The 20,016-nt window shown below is 41.0% G+C and overlaps 1 protein-coding gene across 2 annotated transcripts; it reads left to right on the forward strand.

The window, feature by feature from the left end:
- Positions 1 to 644: 644 nt before the first annotated feature.
- Positions 645 to 19,672, forward strand: LOC139392892 (glucocorticoid-induced transcript 1 protein-like). 2 transcript variants are annotated; one of them, XM_071141217.1, is made up of 9 exons: positions 655 to 803; positions 923 to 1,315; positions 4,246 to 4,394; positions 7,131 to 7,223; positions 13,478 to 13,588; positions 14,416 to 14,553; positions 15,041 to 15,224; positions 16,708 to 16,828; positions 17,105 to 19,672. In XM_071141217.1, the coding sequence occupies exons 2-9, from the start codon at positions 973 to 975 to the stop codon at positions 17,514 to 17,516; spliced, it is 1,551 nt and encodes a 516-aa protein (XP_070997318.1). In that variant the 5' UTR covers positions 655 to 803; positions 923 to 972; the 3' UTR covers positions 17,517 to 19,672. The 2 variants fall into 2 exon arrangements, with proteins under 2 accessions (XP_070997326.1, XP_070997318.1); XM_071141225.1 differs by having other exon boundaries at positions 645 to 1,315; positions 13,481 to 13,588.
- The last annotated feature ends 344 nt before the right edge of the window (positions 19,673 to 20,016 follow it).

Here is a 20,016-nt window from a genome sequence, read left to right on the forward strand (position 1 = left end):
AGTCTCCAAAGGAGTTTTTGCATTTGCCTTTTGAAAACGGAATCATAGTAACGAATTGCTTCAATCTTTGGTGAAAATGTACGCCCTTTTAATGATAACTTTAGGCCTAAATCTTTGGTGTTCTCGATCATGTATGATGCAACCGTTACCGTTTTACCTCATTTAAATTAGTCTAAAGCAAATAAAATACACAATGACTATCCAGTAATTATATAGGGGGTATACTTAAAACTGTCTGGTTAAATAAATAAAAAATATATACGTATATACATATAGCTTAGTCCTGGGACTATGCAAATTTGGTTTAAAAACTGTGAGAATCATATTTCATCAAATCGTGTCTGTCCTAGAATCAGGTTTGTTCAACAACATTTCGTCCATATGAATTAATGTCATTACATCACACATTATGTATTTAATTGTACAGGTAATTACACAAATATTGTAAAGTACATTTTTATAACGAAGGTTTTGAGAAAGAATTTGGTCCAATCCTTATAATACATCGATGACGTTATTGGCTGAAAGTACAGTCGATAGACAACATTGGACCAATGAGTAATGTTACTGTATAATTTAGCTGTCCAACCACATGATCAGAATTAAAGATTGCAGCCCGCCCAGGTTTATCAGCCAGTAGTCTTGCGGATACAACTGTCATTTACAGTGGACATGGGGACGGTAGGGAATCGCCAAATATTAGGGAATATGTTTAGCTAACTACAAATTAAGTTTTTCAAACAACATATATTTAAAGTTATCGACAATCATGCCCAAAGAATACTTGTTTTAGTGTTCTTCAGGTAAGTAATTGCAGTAGAATTCGCCTTTTCAAGATGCAAGATAACTGCGAGATTGCTGCAAAATGAGCTCGAGCAGCATACGAGCTAAAATTAAAGGAAGTTTATCCTGTGTTTTCCAGAAGCGGATATATTGGCGATTTTTTTCCTGAAAGTGATACGAAGCAGCAGAATGTCAGTTCCCAACAACTCGCTTCAACAACAGTCCACAGTCAGACGTAGCAATGCAGTGTCCCCCAGTTTTTCCAACAGCTGCCGTTTGCACCCCATCCGTGCTACCGTGCCCTACCAGCTCATACGCGGGGGCCAGAGCAGCCCGACACACTCTCTGCCTCTCTCTGTTGGAGGCAACAATGGACAGACAAATAGCCGCGGGTCATCTCCCGGGTCATCTCCCCCAAGCGCGAATCTGAGTCTTGGAGTAAATTGCACTGGCGCCACGAGACAGAGACTGTCTCCTGAAAATAGGGTCTCGCACTCACCTGACCGGGGTCCAAACTCACCCGTTTGTAGAGGTAAAATCTTGTTATATTATCCACTTACCACATGCTACAATATCGATGCATTCAGGACAAATGCACCATTTTGCTTGCTCTTGGTGATGGTCAAGAGATTGTAGGCCTTTTGTATTCTTGTAATACAGTCTTTGCTATGCATTTTATAGCCTAATTCATTGTTACAATATTGATGGATTAGTGAGACTGACTGGGCCCTATTCAGTCACCTTGACAGGAATAGGGCCCTGGGTTTCTAAGGTAAATCAAACACATGATTTGTCTTGTGCTGATTAAGGAAGCATATTATGTTTTGATTGAATATATGGCCCCAGAGTTAGACAAAAGAGGAAGTAGGCCCATACTAAGGCCTACTACTACAGTACATCACATCACTAATAATGAAGCTTATCGTGTCCTCTCTTATACACTCCTGCTGCTTATGGACTATTGACAGAAAAAAGGAGGAGATAATTGGCAGCAAGACATGTTTAACGGTTATAAGGGGGCCGTAGACCGTGAGAATTATTGTTGGACAAACAGGCAGGTTACAGGCGTATGACCTACTCCCTTTCAACTGTACTGTATTGTACACATCGGGAACATATTGTGAGCCCTATGTTATGGAGAATGGAAGTGAGCGGTGTGACATTTCATGTCTCTTGGTTCAGCCTGAGCAGTTGTTCCTTTCAGGTGATAAGGAGATAGAGGGTGGACTGAAGGGGGAGATGGGAGACTAGAACACTCTAAATCCTGTTTCTGAGACAGGCTCTCCTGTCAAATATTGATGTTTCCGCTGGTATTGAGACTGATTATATTTATCTTCCCCAACAAAAAAAACTTCTGGAATAGGTGTATTTCACAGCAGTAAAATGCAAGAGAAACAAAGCATCCAGTAAATGTTTGCTTGCCTTTGTGAAGGTGAAATCTCTGAATACAGTTAGCTTTTTCTGTCACAGCTTGGAGACTGCATCGAACCTGCTGTGTGACTCCAAATCTGCATCCAGGACTATGTTGTACTCACTATGCAACAAGTTTTTTTTTACTACATTGACCTTCTGCACTTTACGAGGGCAGATCATGAATCACCATGGTTTAACCAGTGACAGCCATGACGCTCCAGCTGTCTTGACGCCCTCCTACATCAGTGGAGTATAATGGCGTCCGCCTTACCTTTCCCCAAGATGGCAGCCTCCTTGTCTTTGACCTGCATTGCGGTTATTGTGGGGTTGGTAACTCAATGTTCGGGAAAATGACATGACATGACATGCCTTGCATTCCCTGGTCCTCAGAATGAGATGACCTTCAACCCTGAGCAGTGTCCAGTCACATATGTCGTGATGGTGACCCGCTGTTGGATGGCAGTGACCTCCCAGTCGAAACAAGGCTAGTTTGTTTCATGTGATGTCATCTGCTAGCTAGGGGTAGGAGGTGCATTGCATTGCATTGCATTGCATTGCGACAAGTGGAATTGGGATACCACTGGGAAGTGCACAGTGATGGAAATGGAAATATGTAGATGTATTGTTCGTCTTTCATTGTCAAACGGAAATATGGAGCTATTTTTATTTGACCGTTTCCTCAGATTGCAGGCTATTTGCAGCAAACACACTGAAGGGAATTTGTGGTGAATTTGTGGTTTTATCTTTCGAAGCATCTGACAAATTAAGGTTAAACATTAAAGTTGACAATACATTGTGTCCTTGTCAGCCATGCAGCTTTGTGATTGGAACATTGGAGAAGTTAACTAGTGGACATCTTCCTTTCAGTCAGTCAGCGTGTTCATTCGCATCACCCATCTCATCTGAGCTAGGTGGTGGGGAAAGGGTCGCAAGGACAACGGGTCAGGGTGAAGGCATGGAAAAGGGTGACATTCCACCACATGATCTTTAGGTTCACACTATGACATCACCCCCACACCAGGCCTTCCCAATAGTCTCAACAAAGAAACTCCCCCTCCCTGTTAAAGTGCCAGCTGTGCTGAAATGGCCTGCCTCATTGTCGCACGTCCCCAAACTGCAGAGTAAGAGTAAAATGGAAAACAAGCTTGTTGTTAAACAAGAACCCAGCTCAAAATCTGTCAACTTTGGTAGAAAGTGCACTATCTTTGAAAAGGTTCATTAGAAAATTGTGAAAGGGACCGTATGCATACTAAAAGCCAGGAAATGATCTGACTTTATTTTGCTCTTGAGAGCCTAAATTTAGCAAAGTGGAGAGACAGTGGAAAATCACTCGGGCTACATTTTCATGCTGTGTTTGGAGAACTTTGGCTACAACAATATTGAAGGAAATCCACTCCCTTTTACTCAGATAGTTTACCCTAAGTCATTGGGTTTACTTACTTAGCCAACATATTTTGGTTGATATGCTCAGACTTGGCTGATCATCTAGGCCCTAGAGCCCAGGAGGTGTGCAGTGGTATCGAAAAGGAACACTGCATATGCACTTAGACAAGGAACAGATTGAATGAAGAATGTGTACCCTGGTCACCTCCTTCACCCCCTCAGAAGCTCTTTGATATGGAAAGCAAGGAGCCCTCATTGACTTTCAACAATCACAAAGCATAACACTGCTTACTAGCCTATGCTTTCACCCATTTCCTCCTTCATGTCTCCCTGCTTTAGAAAAACAGAGCATTTCTGTGTTTGGGTTACTGCAGGAGGAATGTTGAGTGAATGCAGGCCATATTGCTGTTAATTGTGGTGTGGTTGTTAATGAGTTCTTATGTGGGTGGTGTGTGTTTAACTACTTTGCCTGAGAGAAGGCAGCTCCCATAACATCAGACCTAGCTTCAACATATCCAGATTAGTTAGGCCTAGTATAGTGCACTAATAGTCTAAGGTTAGCAATAGAGACGTTTTATGGAAACAACAAGACGTTTCGGGCCAATTGTTCAGTATGACAGTGTGGGTGTTCCTATACTGACCCTGGCTCTCCCCTCGCTCCTGTAGGAGAGAGGTCCAAACTGCAGGTGCGTAGCTCCAGTGCTATCCGTCGGACATCTTCCCTGGATGCCATTATGGGCCCGTACCTCACAGGCCAGTGGCCTCGGGACTCCCACGGACCCTACCCTTCCTGCATGAAAGACAAAGCCACACAGGTAACTGTAGGCCAAAGGACCCATAAAAGCTAATGATGCACATAATCATTTATTTAAAAGCATATTATTTCTAAATCAAGTTTCCCTTGAAAAACACGTACTGGGTGTATTTTAACAAAACATTTCCTGGGTAGCAGCCCACACCTCAGCACTCACTATTCTGGTCAAAGTGATTGACCGTTCCATGCAGATTTTTGTGGTTATGAACCCATATTGAATATGTATGATGATGTCAGGGCCATTGACCATGGGCGCGCTGTCCGTCCTAATAGAATCCTTTCATGTGGCTGAATGAGCGCCGCCCAGCCTCATTTACATGGCTTCTTCCCTTTAACCGTTCATTCACCTTGGGGCTCTTTGTTTAGTCTTTGGAAGTGGTGAGTGGGCCTCCAGGTTCAAGTAGCTACATATAGAATCAACGTTCCCCTAATGATGGTGTGGACTGCTTCACTTAAACCACTTCGATTAGGAAAAGCACAAACTCCCCAAGTACAGTCACAGACTAGCTACTTCCTGTTAACAAGATCTCTTCCATTACCCCAAATCGCCTGTAACACTGCAACAGCAAAAAACCTGGGACAGAAAGTCTTTGTTGTAGCACACAATCTAGAGACGGGCTCTTTTCAGAGCTGGAATGTAGCTGTCTGTGGAGGTGAAGTTGTTTGCACCTGTCCCTCAGGCGATGGTTGGGGCGAGGAGAGGAATCCCACTGCTTACCACCTGGCCCTTGTGGCTGGCCCTTCTGCCTTTGTGTGGGAGTGAGGAGCGGAGGGCTATACATATGCTAATCACTGTTCCGGGATAGATCTGTCTGCCCCAGGCCCTGTGGTTACAGAACACAGAGAATGTCTGTATGAAGATTAAACAGACACACACACAGGCATACCCACAAGCACACACAGACAGACAGAATGCATTGATTTAGTCTGGTGTGTGTGCACTAAAGACTGTCTTAATCTTCTTTTTTAGAATTGTTTTACACAGGCAGGATGTGGACAGTCTATTATCGATGACTATCAACTCGGCATGATTTACTTATGAGTCGTTTAAAGTCAGCAGTTATGCACTATTGCTCTTTCCTTGTTCTTCAAGAAGCTTGAATCCATAATGAGCGTTTAGTCAAAGATATTTATCTATCCTCGAAAAAATTTTCCTCATGTTTTAGACGTGCAAGATATCTGTAGATGAGAAGACCTACAAGGTCACAGAACCAGAACGTAATGCCCTCATCAACTCAAATCAGACCAAATGATAGCAGTGGCATTCTATACTCTTAAACTAAACAAACTAACTTCAATTCCATTGTAAATCCATTGACGTTCAGTATCCCTGCTGGGAAATCAAATAGGATTTTAAGTGGGGTGAGAGTCATTTAACATGAGCTGTAGACTATGTGAAAGTAAAGTACCCTACCTTTATCTCACCAGAGCATTATCTGGCACGACACCTGGCAAACAACCCCACAAAACACACAAGGCAGGCCGGGAAGTGCAAAAACTAAGTCGATAAAAGAGGCTTGAGGGAAACAAAGCTGGGCGCTCTGTGAACAGACACTTCATTTGTTTCAAAAAAATAAACATTTAAATTGTTATTACAATGATGATGGAGATAAGTAGCCTATGGTGTAAGCATTGCTATGTTCTCGTACCCTTCAAACTATTTGCTGATGGGTAGGCTTTAGTAGTACTGGAGAACCAGGCTACAAGTTAATAATACCAATATTACTTAACATCTCAGTATAAGTGTTTGCAAAGTTTGCACTTAGCATTGGAAACGTTCCTTCTCACTATTCTTTCAGCCTTCAATGTTTGGCTCTCAAACACCACAGCAATACCATAGCCATGTTCAAAATGTTACTCTAAACGCTAGCACATCTGCCATCCAGCATAGTGGCCTCTTTATTGGCGCACAAGCACCCGTTTAAACCGGTTGTCCTTTCTGAAGAGCAGTGTGCCAGTAGCCATAATGCATCACTAGTTCATATTGCATATCATAGAGTGGGTCTTTTGTGTAACGTTGTGCGTTATAGGGGATGTTTTGTTTTTCGACAAGGGTCAAACGTAAGGCAGTACGAGGACACTGACATTTAAGATGCTTCACTCTACTGTACTGACCACGACTCCTTGGAGGACCAATGTCACTGTTGATATGCATAATCGAGGGGAAGTGCATCATGGTTGCAAACATGCTTTTGAAACATCCTGTTTCTTTTTTGCATGTATTTTACATAAGTTAACCGCTTCGTTATTTATGTAAAGGTTGCATTCTTGTAGACACTAGAGCACTTTTCTCTATCTGCTGTAGTGGAGAAAGAGCAGACATTTCCCACAGACTTACCAGCTAGTAGTTAGTATGTAGTATGTCAGTCACCAACCACAAAGTAGCCTTTGGCAATCTGTCCTAATGTGGATTGTCTGTAAAACTGTGAGGATACAACTTTAAGTAGTAGCTATCACACATATTATTACTCTTTTGTGCCTGCATCCATCTTTATCCCGCAAAGACAATTTTTGACTCGTTTGATTGATTCCAGATGTGTGCATCTCTGGCGAAGGCACAGGGGTGATGATTGATTTCACCCACCTCTCTCTCGTCTGTTCATCTCAGTGAATTCCGGAGTCTTGTCTCTCAGTCCTGAATTCCATACAAATGATGGGGATTGATGTGGGTGTATTTGTTTATCCCACTGCTTAGAGTATGCATATTTAAATGTGTGTGTGCGTGTGTGTGTTTCAGACTCCTGGTCTGTGGATAGAGGAGGGAGGAGGGGAGCAGGGAAGCCCACACCAGCGGTCAGCCTCCTGGGGTAGTGCAGACCATCTGAAAGAGGTAGGTGCCACACTCAACCTTCCTAGCATATATAGCCTAGCCTACACACTCTCTGCATGACCTATGTCCCTAGCCAAAACAACTGTAAGGAGCGCTATCCTATTATTTGTAATTCAATACTGTAACCGATGTCAACACCATAACTCTGAGGAGTTTAATGTTAGACCAAAATAGCTGGTCTGTCACAAACCAACCAGCGAGAGTTGTATTGTTGACATTATTGGATCTGCGCTGTATGTGCATAATCAAATATTGTTGTCAGGGCTTTGAGGTTCAGCCATTACTTGAGATGTGTTTTATTTGTCAGGATATGAGGTTCAGTTAAATATTATTCTCCTGAAGGTCGGTTTCCGTGCGCGTAGCCTGGCTGAGTTAGTGGCTAGTTGGAGACCACATTGAGCTATTAGTTGTCTAGCTCTTCCATACCACAGTCTTTATTTAACCTTCCTTTCCCCCTGTAGTCTAGTCCGTCACATCTCGTTGGGCCTGGTTGTTTTGAGAGGGGGAGCAGGCACCGAACTTGTCTGCAGGGTGTAACAACCATATCATTTCTCTCTCAGCTTGGCCCTGTTGATACTCTAGTGACAAGGATGAGCCTTATCTATCTCCATAAAGGCCTAGTCCTCCTGCAAACAACACATAAGTGTGTTAGTCTGCTGGCTTTTGCTCAAGAGCAATACAGCAAAACAATGGTTTTGAGGCTTTTGAAATGGGCTGACTTACATAAGATAGGCCTGTTGTTAGAGGAGCGATAAACACTAAATGGATGGAATGTTCTCTCACTATGTTGAGATGTTTGTTCTTGACATGATTATGATGATATGCTACTGTACTGTATGTACATGTGGTAACATATAGCAAGCAACATATAGTACAAGTTTATCCAAGTCGCCCGTTGTAGCATATAAAAGTAGCAATAGGTACATTTGGATTTGACATGTAGTCTTACATACATATTTTAGCTGACCCAGTCATGTATAGCCAAAGGACAAATCTTCCCACCCAACGGTGAGTGGTACAATACAGTAGAGATGGGGGACTCAATGCAGGAAGAAGGGGTATTAAAGTCTTACCCTACAAGGTCTGGATTTTTCTGTTCTACCTGATAATGAATTGCACCCATCTAATGTGACAGGTCTAAATAAGTCCCTGATTTGAGGGGGGGGGGGGGGGGGGGGGAACACAGTGGAGCTGTTTTCCAAGTGTTTCAAGGCAGTAGAGTATCGCAATATTGTTTTTGTCGATTTTATATCGATACCGTTGACTCGGAAGTATTGATAAAAAAAAATCTAAAATACAAGATAGCGTTAGCTAGCGCTAGTCAGGTGTTCCTGCGCCAAAACTCTGGTACTTATCATCCTATAGCTAGTTCTTCATCTTTTTAATTGTTTTTAATGGTGAGCCAACATGTTTTGAGCACTTTTACCTCCAAAACTCATTTTGTCATGGTTTTCTCTTATCTGTCTGCAGCAGACATACAGTGCCTTGCGAAAGTATTCGGCCCCCTTGAACTTTGCGACCTTCAAACATAAAGATATAAAACTGTATTTTTTTGTGAAGAATCAACAACAAGTGGGACACAATCATGAAGTGGAACGACATTTATTGGATATTTCAAACTTTTGTAACAAATCAAAAACTGAAAAATTGGGCGTGCAAAATTATTCAGCCCCCTTAAGTTAATACTTTGTAGCGCCACCTTTTGCTGCGATTACAGCTGTAAGTCGCTTGGGGTATGTCTCTATCAGTTTTGCACATCGAGAGACTGACATTTTTTCCCATTCCTCCTTGCAAAACAGCTCGAGCTCAGTGAGGTTGGATGGAGAGCATTTGTGAACAGCAGTTTTCAGTTCTTTCCACAGATTCTCGATTGGATTCAGGTCTGGACTTTGACTTGGCCATTCTAACACCTGGATATGTTTATTTTTGAACCATTCCATTGTAGATTTTGCTTTATGTTTTGGATCATTGTCTTGTTGGAAGACAAATCTCCGTCCCAGTCTCAGGTCTTTTGCAGACTCCATCAGGTTTTCTTCCAGAATGGTCCTGTATTTGGCTCCATCCATCTTCCCATCAATTTTAACCATCTTCCCTGTCCCTGCTGAAGAAAAGCAGGCCCAAACCATGATGCTGCCACCACCATGTTTGACAGTGGGGATGGTGTGTTCAGCTGTGTTGCTTTTACGCCAAACATAACGTTTTGCATTGTTGCCAAAAAGTTCAATTTTGGTTTCATCTGACCAGAGCACCTTCTTCCACATGTTTGGTGTGTCTCCCAGGTGGCTTGTGGCAAACTTTAAACAACACTTTTTATGGATATCTTTAAGAAATGGCTTTCTTCTTGCCACTCTTCCATAAAGGCCAGATTTGTGCAATATATGACTGATTGTTGTCCTATGGACAGAGTCTCCCACCTCAGCTGTAGATTTCTGCAGTTCATCCAGAGTGATCATGGGCCTCTTGGCTGCATCTCTGATCAGTCTTCTCCTTTATGAGCTGAAAGTTTAGAGGGACGGCCAGGTCTTGGTAGATTTGCAGTGGTCTGATACTCCTTCCATTTCAATATTATCGCTTGCACAGTGCTCCTTGGGATGTTTAAAGCTTGGGAAATCTTTTTGTATCCAAATCCGGCTTTAAACTTCTTCACAACAGTATCTCGGACCTGCCTGGTGTGTTCCTTGTTCTTCATGATGCTCTCTGCGCTTTTAACGGACCTCTGAGACTATCACAGTGCAGGTGAATTTATACGGAGACTTGATTACACACAGGTGGATTGTATTTATCATCATTAGTCATTTAGGTCAACATTGGATCATTCAGAGATCCTCACTGAACTTCTGGAGAAAGTTTGCTGCACTGAAAGTAAAGGGGCTGAATAATTTTGCACGCCCAATTTTTCAGTTTTTGATTTGTTAAAAAAGTTTGAAATATCCAATAAATGTTGTTCCACTTCATGATTGTGTCCCACTTGTTGTTGATTCTTCACAAAAAAATACAGTTTTATATCTTTATGTTTGAAGCCTGAAATGTGGCAAAAGGTCGCAAAGTTCAAGGGGGCCGAATACTTTCGCAAGGCACTGTATAGTGAGCAATATGTTTGGAATATGTTAATTTTTTTTTCATCGCAATAAAATCGCAGTATCCAATCATGATACATATAGAATTGCAATACATATCGTATCGCTCACCTAAGTATCGTGATAATATCATATTGTGAGGTGCAGCCCTTTAATACACTGAGCTTTACACTGCCCTGTTCGTTCTCATCTTCAGAAACCTGATATGGATTGCCTTGGCACTATTGCCTCCTATTATGTTGTAAAGGCATTCATTAGAAAAAGGTGAGGACCAAGGTGCAGCGTGGTACGTGTTCATGTTGTTTAATAGTAATAGAACACTGAAAATACAAAAAAACAACAAAGTGAACGAACGAAACCGAAACACTTCTGTCTGGTGCAGATACAAACACTCAACAGAAAACAACTACCCACAAACACCAGGTGGGAAAAGGCTACCTAAGTATGGTTCTCAATCAGAGACAACGATAGACATCTGCCTCTGATTGGGAACCATACCAGGCCAAACACATAGAACAACAACATAGAATGCCCACCCCAACTCACGCCCCGACCAAACCAAAATAGAGACATTATAGAAGGAACTAAGGTCAGGGCGTGACATATGTACTCTCAAAGCAAGTCAATCCAGACGAACCACACTGTACCCTTCTATAATAACCGCTGTGGATGACATGGTACTGTTGTAAAATAACCTATATGGGTGACATGGTGCTGTTGTAAAATAACCTCTATGGATGACATGGTGCTGTTGTAAAATAACCTCTATGGATGACATGGTACTGTTGTAAAATAACCTCTATGGATGACATGGTGCTGTTGTAAAATAACCTCTCTACTATAATAACCTCTATGATGACATGATACTGTACTATAATTACCTGTATGATGATATGGTACTGTACTCTAATAACCTGTATGGATGACATAGTACTGTACTATAATAACCTGTATGATGACATGGTACTGTACTATAATAACCTCTATGGATGACATGGTACTGTACTATAATAACCTGTATGGATGACATGGTACTGTACTCTAATAACCTGTATAGATGACATGGTACTGTACTATAATAACCTCTATGATGACATGATACTGTACTATAATAACCTCTATGGATGACATGGTACTGTACTATAATAACCTCTATGATGACATGGTACTGTACTATAATAACCTGTATGGATGACATGGTACTGTACTATAATAACCTGTATGGATGACATGGTACTGTACTATAATAACCTCTATGGATGACATGGTACTGTACTATAATAACCTGTATGGATGACATGGTACTGTACTATAATAACCTCTATGGATGACATGGTACTGTACTATAATAACCTCTATGATGACATGGTACTGTACTCTAATAACCTGTATGGATGACATGGTACTGTACTATAATAACCTCTATGGATGACATGGTACTGTACTATAATAACCTCTATGGATGACATGGTACTGTACTATAATAACCTGTATGATGACATGGTACTGTACTATAATAACATGTATGGATGACATGGTACTGTACTATAATAACCTGTATGGATGACATGGTACTGTACTATAATAACCTGTATGGATGACATGGTACTGTACTATAATAACCTCTATGGATGACATGGTACTGTACTATAATAACCTGTATGGATGACATGGTACTGTACTATAATAACCTCTATGGATGACATGGTACTGTACTATAATAACCTCTATGATGACATGGTACTGTACTCTAATAACCTGTATGGATGACATGGTACTGTACTATAATAACCTCTATGGATGACATGGTACTGTACTATAATAACCTCTATGATGACATGGTACTGTACTATAATAACCTGTATGGATGACATGGTACTGTACTATAATAACCTCTATGATGACATGATACTGTACTATAATAACCTCTATGATGACATGGTACTGTACTCTAATAACCTGTATGGATGACATGGTACTGTACTATAATAACCTGTATGATGACATGGTACTGTACTCTAATAACCTGTATGGATGACATGGTACTGTACTATAATAACCTCTATGGATGACATGGTACTGTACTATAATAACCTGTATAATGACATGGTACTGTACTCTAATAACCTGTATGGATGACATGGTACTGTACTATAATAACCTCTATGGATGACATGGTACTGTACTATAATAACCTCTATGATGACATGGTACTGTACTATAATAACCTGTATGGATGACATGGTACTGTACTCTAATAACCTGTATGGATGACATGGTACTGTACTATAATAACCTCTATGGATGACATGGTACTGTACTATAATAACCTCTATGATGACATGGTACAGTACTATAATAACCTCTATGGATGACATGGTACTGTACTCTAATAACCTGTATGGATGACCTGGTACTGTACTATAACAACCTCAATGATGACATGGTACTGTACTGTAATAACCTATATGGATGACATGGTACTGTACTGTAATAACCTATATGGATGACATGGTACTGTACTATAATAACCTCTATGATGACATGGTACTGTACTATAATAACCTATATGGATGACTTGCAGGGAAGTGCATCCTATAGAGTAGACATACTCTTTCTGTGTACTGTATAGCCAGGATTATAAGATCAGCATTAAAAGACCTCGCCTTAGTCTGCGTTATACAACAGATTATGTTATGATTATATAACCAGTACAGAAACATAATAAACATTTGACTTCACTTATGTTTGATCGTAGCTATATCCATAAAAGCCCTCTCTACAGATTTTTTTAGAATTCATTCTGAATCTGTGGACAAATCACTCTGAATGCTGAAGAAATGCTGTTCTGAGGAAAACAACAAAAAAACTATGGAAATCCGAGGAAGCTTAGTGCCACTCCGCTGTGCATCGTGGCGCAACTTCCACATCGTGCATTATTTTCCATTGAAAGCATTGCTCCTCGTTGATTATCCCTTATGTATTGCTTTGTACCTTTTCTAAATGCATATTCTATTGAATTATACCTCAAATATAGCTTGGTGGTCCAGTGTATTTGTGCTTTAGCTTTAGCTGTGTTGGCTACACAGCACATGCAGTATGTGACCACCAGGCTACCTTGAATGTCCATTGAGAACCATTCATTTTCTCTGAGGTAAACCCCCTGTCTTTCTCCAGCAGATGGCTAAACTCAGGCTGCAGCTCCAGCGCAGTAAACAGGTCAGCCGCCAGAGCAAAGACAGAGATCAGCAGCTGGGACTACACACCAGCACGACAGGCCATCCCCAGGTGAGTTATACCTTACTGCTGCCTCCCTGGGTCTGCCATCAAGATCACAGGTCATGGTAGCATGGAACTAATATGGTGTCTGCACCAATGCTATATTCACAGTGGGAGTGTCACTGTACCATGTACAACCTTAAATAAATGCAGTACTTATTATGGATAATACTTGATTGTAAATGTATAGACTAGGGTTTTGGTAGCCTGGGTGCCAGGCTATTTCGGCTTCAGGCAACATGTCCTTCCAAAACAACAACGTGGCTTTCCTGTAGTGCAGAATTGTTCAGGCATGTTTCCTGTCATATGAATGTGGTCAGACTACTTATATATATATATATATATATATATATATATATATATATATATATATATATATATATATATATATATATATATATATATATATATATATATATATATATATATGATTTAAAGAGCTGTAGTTCACTAGTCCCTATTCTGACCAGAGACAGATGAGGAAGAGGAGGAGACGTGTCTGGGCATGCCCAGTTCCCAGTACTCTTTGTGTTTGTGGTTCATTCATTAACGGATCCTGAGCAACTGTAAACAAAGCACTGGGGAAAAGAACATAAACTAACTTTGGCATGGTATGACTTTCACCTGTGGTAGATCAGTCACAGCCTGTATTATTTTTGACCTCACTTTAACGTAATTGAACTTCAAATTTACCCTCACATAAATCACATTCCATAGCGATATCATACACTGAAATACTGGGGAGAGCATACAATTGACGAGATGTCTGTTTAAAATGATCATAGAAAAGCTACAAAACATTTCTACCACCACCCTTGGTTTGCCATGTTTTCCAGAATAAGGTGGTTTCCAAAGCCCTGTCGAACATCCCAGTGCCAAAGTCCCTCATATCGAGAGTGCCTAGCAGCGTGGAGGGCATCAACCACGAGCTGGAGAATGTGTTCATCAGAGAGGACTGGAAGCAGGGAATACAGGTGGGAACACACACACTATATTCTCACTCGCACTGATTTAAATTGCTGAGAGTTGAGTAGAGCTGTAAATTGTGTGTGAAGTAGGGCAGTAAACCTTGACAGGTTAGTGAAATGGCTCTCCCTCAAGCGTGTGCATGAGTGCCCGCATGCACGCACACACACATATTTACGACCTGCAGCGCAGCAAGTCTTCTTCTGCTCAGAATCAGCTGTACTCTACAGCACAAGCAGAAGGGCTCTGAACATTTTCATACTGTATCATGTATTATCATCTGCACTGGTATTCGCTTTTCTGCTTGTCATTCAAATACGTCCACACATACTGGAGTTTACATGCAGTGTGATAATACTGAAATTAACTGAATGCATTGAATTGACTTATGTATGATGATCAATAACAACTGTGAATTATATAGTGCCCTGATGTGGTTCTTGCACTCCTCGCATCCCTTCATCCTTCCCTCCATCTCCACCTCTGACCTCTCAGGCTTTGGACGTGTTGGACGGCCGTCGCGCCCCGTTTCAGCCACATCGCTACGGCAATGGCGGTGACACACGTGACACGGACACCCAGGCCCCCTCTAGTGGTGGTTCCAGCCCCTGGCCCTTCACCCCTGACCCCCTCCACTCCCCAGAAGGCAGCCCCTGCTCTACAGAAGAGCTTGACAAAGGTACTCCATTCAGATGTATTTTCTGGCTTGCATGATCTATTACTATAGTTCAATGCACATATTCAACAGTCTCCAGCCATTGCATGTCTCAGGAACATAGTTGAGCAATTGGAAATCCCGCTCACCACTCCAATGCTCCATGTCCTTTCCTACTGCTCTGCAAAGAAAAACGCTCTACGCTCACAGGAGAAAAAAAGTCCTGCTCCAAATTCACCTCATTCATCAAAATCACAATTTAACCAACACCCATCTATTTTTGTGAATAACTGGACCTACCAATTGTTTTTTAAGTATTGAATAAGGATTTGAATGTTAAACAGCATAAACAGCCAACACTGTTAAACCGCAAACACTCTAAATAGACCAGGAGCCTAAGAAGGAACTAATTATTTACGCTATATTATTTCAAGGCTATAGCCTACATTGTGAAGCATTTGCGAATTCGACACAATAGGCTGGTAGGGACATAAAGCGAGCAGCATTTTAAACATCATTTAGTTGTATTCAATCATTATAGTCTATAAATTGCGCATTTAGGCTTTGAATTAAATACAAATTCAACGAAAAATGACTTGTTAGTGCCTTTGAATAGATTTTTAGCAGACGAGTTTGACACTTGCAGAGCCACTGGGGATGCTAAAAACCCTTTATGCCACTCTTGCCAGGCTGGGTAGAGATGCAGAGTTGTTTTTTAATTTATTTTTATAGGTAGGCCTAAAAGTTTTTAGGCAAAATAACCCAATCAAAACGGAAAGCTCCTTGGAAGTTGGAATATGCCAGGCCTATTGGGATAAAAATCAATGATGACCTATTGTATAGATAATAGAACAAAAATGAACAAAACGTTTAAGAGATCGGATTTTTAGTTTATAAATACTTTCTATAATGAAGCACTTACCCACCTCATTCCTTTCTTTTAGCATGTGCACGTAGTAAGTACACCATCATACTTTTGGGATAAGTGTCTTTTCAGATTCCACAATCATTGTAGACACTATATCACCACACTCCCTGTCTTGCTATTGGTCCTCATCTTTGTAAGTCACCTTGATTTAGCACCTGTGTGTTTTATCAGTTTCTTTATGAAAATATTTAGTGAACTCCATAACAGTAGCTAAAGCAAGTGGCTATTCGCAGCACACAAGTAGACTACAAATGCATGCTGGGGCGGGCATGCCAAGAGCTCCTGAAGTGATCTCTACTGGAGCGAAATTGGAGTGGGCGAGATGGCCGACACTCCAGCATTTGGGAATCTTGCCCCACGTTCCAATCAAATTGGGCAGGCTCCGCTCACATCCTCTGTTCAGGAGTCTAGTGATCAGGATTTGCTTAATGATAAATGGCTCACGCTGTATTAATACTGTGCCATATTATGTGAATCACCTCATTGTCTTCTACAGGCAACAGATCTCTAACACACGTTCCCTTATAGGAACATAAGATCACCACACTGACCTGCTTACATGTTTCATTCTGTTTTCAGACAGCGGCTGCAGCTCTCCCCTTCCCAAGTTTGCCACCTCTCCCAAACCCAACAACAGCTACATGTTCAAACGGGAGCCTCCGGAGGGGTGTGAGAGGGTCAAAGTGTTTGAAGAGATGGTGTAAGTCTTCTTCACTATGTTGAGGGGTGTTTCTAATTCGAATGCTTCTCAACTTCATACTGTTACATGTTTTAGTTTATTTTTTAAATTGGTCTGATAGTGTATGTCCTTGTGCCTCTGTACAGATGTAGGATCTTCATTTAGTTCTCCTGCAACGGCACGATCAAATTAAGATCCTACATCTGTAGGACTCTCTCACTGTAGGTGTTTCATATACACACTTTGGTATGTGATGAAAAAAAGATGAAGACATTCTCCCTCACTTTTCCTCCCCAGGTCTGGTGTCTCCAAAGGCTTCCCTCTTTTTTCATGCCCAGACAAAAACAAGGTGAACTTCATCCCCAGGGGCTCAGCCTTCTGTCCCGTCAAACTCGTCTGCTCCTCCCACTTCACCACAACCTCGTCCAGCCCTGGTCTCCATGGAAAAGGCAGCACATGGCCCGAGGACGCCATGACACCCAGTAGTTCCACTACTCTGGCCTCCACTAACTGGAGCTCGTCTATAGGCACAGACATGGTCAGTAGCTCAGACACAGGCGTAGACATTGACACAAGCACAGGTAACAGCACAGACAGTCTGAGCCCAGATACAGGCCCTAACACAAACGAACCGACAAGCACAGCTGTTGTCCCAGACGGCCTGTCTACAGATCCCTGCTCCACTACACACATCCTTCTTACCAGCTAGTTCTCAGGTACAGTCCAGCTACTGAGCATTAGCCTGGTCCCAGATCAGTTTGAGCTATCTTGCTAACTCCTAGGGTCGCAATGACCATAGGAGGTGGCAAAACAGCACAACAGATCTGGGACCAGGCTAGCTGAGAATGCCTCTAGCTGAGTATAGCTCTTTAACACAACATTAGCCAGCAAGGAGGGCATATCCTTACTAACCTAGCCTTCTCTTCTGAAAGGTGTGGCAGGCAACATCTTCCAGAAAGACTTGTTTTCTATTCCAAGGGTAGATTCAATTGTTTCATATATTGTGTTCTGTAGCAATCAGCTTTATCAAAATCTATTCAAGAAGTTGAGGAAAAAAATAAGGGAATTAAGCAATGGGCAAGAGAAAAACATGTATTTTATTGAATTTTGAAAATGTTCTAAATCTAACCAGCTTATTTAGCTGTTCTGTGTTGCTAGCCAATATTACAGCATGGATAATCTTTTTAATATAAAATAAAATATCATGTCTGTTTATATTGAAAACCCTATTGGGATGTCCTACAGTTATAATACAATGCTCCACCTTTCCCTGAATGTTTACACTTATTTCAGGTTTCAATCCAGTGTATGTAAACGCATGACAAAAATCTGAAGAAAGACAATCTGAAAGTGACCAAACAGCCAGCTACAAAGCACAGTGTCCCCACATAGCCTTGTTTCAGGTCCCCTGAATAGCCAATGAACTCAGGTCATTTGGAATGTACTACTACTCAAGCATGAACTTTGACGTTGCCTTTTATGGTTCATTCATGACATTACTCCAAAGACATTCCATAGTCTTTATACAAGTGCTGATTCTAATCTTTCAACACAACATATTAAAGGATTGCCATCGATAGAAATGATAACTTGGTGCACGGGAATCTGTCAAGTGCTTAAGAGACATTCCAGAGGTTATTATATTGTAGCTCCAAGATATCAGCAGTATTATCTTTCACAGCCTGTTCAACCTCCCTAGTGATGAAATTGATTAAAAATGAGCTATGACATTTAACCAATAAAATGTATCAAAATAAGACCTAGATTCAATCAGATTAAGTGTTAACCAGCGGTGCTTTGAGTTTTGGCGGTGTCCGTTGTTACTGCGTTGAAGTTGTCAAATCAGTGAACAGCTGCTTCTGTGATCATTGCCACACCTGTCCCTCTGGCGTTAGAAGTTCAGAAAGAGAAAGTGTAGGCTATATAGAAATAATGACGCTCTAATTGAAAATCATTCAATAAAATAATGAGGAATTCTATCAGCCTAATCGAGGTATAGATTACGTCTCACATTCCAGTGTTCGAACTTGTAAACAAGGCTACATGGGATTTCTCGTAATGCTTCTCCAAGAAGCCAATGGCAATGTCCACTTCAGGTATAATGCCACTGTGGGTGTTGGCCAGTGCGCATCTGATAGAATCTAGCCCAAAACATTTTTTTCAGCATCAACAAAAAAAGAAGTTAAGCAAAAAAACCAAAGCCGAAAGTTACTTTTTTTAATACAAAATAGATAAGCAATCAACAAACACTTATAATTCTGTCATATTCAGAATTAACATTGAGGCTAATGAGATTTTCAAAGCACTTAATTCCAGGCGTGATAATAATCACTATATAATATTACACAGTACTATATAAAATGTAAAGCAAATCAACTATGAGTATCCTAGTGTTTGATTTGACGTTCAATATGGAGTAAAATATTTCATGAAACTGTACAAGGGCTGCATTCAATCCTCGTCGCGGATGTACCGCGGGAATTATTGCCTTTAAATTTAAATCGAGCTATAACGTGGACCTCCCCCGATACTTCTACGATACGGATTGAATCCATTTCCTAATTGTATTATGTATCTTCAGTACATTATGTTAAAACCCCTTGGCAATAATATGAAAGTATTTTAAGTAAAAACAGTCAAGCATTTGCAAAACGAACACAAACATATGCAACACAATCCTCCCAAACATAATGTATATTTTGTCGGTAAAGATGACCGCTGCTCGATGACTAGTTTGAAATTATACTAACATTTTCAAAGTTCAGCAAGGCTTGCCATGTTCGGCACTAAAATTTCATGCCTGTGTATTTCATGTTTTATATGTAGACCTTGTGTTTTTACAATAAAGTAAGCAATAAAAAAAAACACTTGATGTTTGTCTATTTTTTAAAGCACTAGCTTCATATTATTTTAGATGTATTAGAACCCCTTTCGCTTACTAAGCCCAGGCTTCCAACAAGACAGGATTTTGGAAGGCTGGCCAAGCGAGACTAGGCGCTAGATTCAGTCCTTATTGCCAAAGTTCAGAGCTATAGCATAAATGTAATTTAACGGCAACGTTCCTGCGTTCGCGGAGACTGCATTCACGGTAAACGCTGCATATGTCGTCTCAATCTGACATTTTACTTCAAAGGGTGCTATAGCGCTGAACTTCGGCGATATGGATTTAATCGAGCCCTAGAACCCCTTAAAACCTGGCTTATTAGTTC

Source organism: Oncorhynchus clarkii, chromosome 3 (genome assembly GCF_045791955.1).
Source record: "Oncorhynchus clarkii lewisi isolate Uvic-CL-2024 chromosome 3, UVic_Ocla_1.0, whole genome shotgun sequence".
Classification (NCBI taxonomy): domain Eukaryota; kingdom Metazoa; phylum Chordata; class Actinopteri; order Salmoniformes; family Salmonidae; genus Oncorhynchus; species Oncorhynchus clarkii.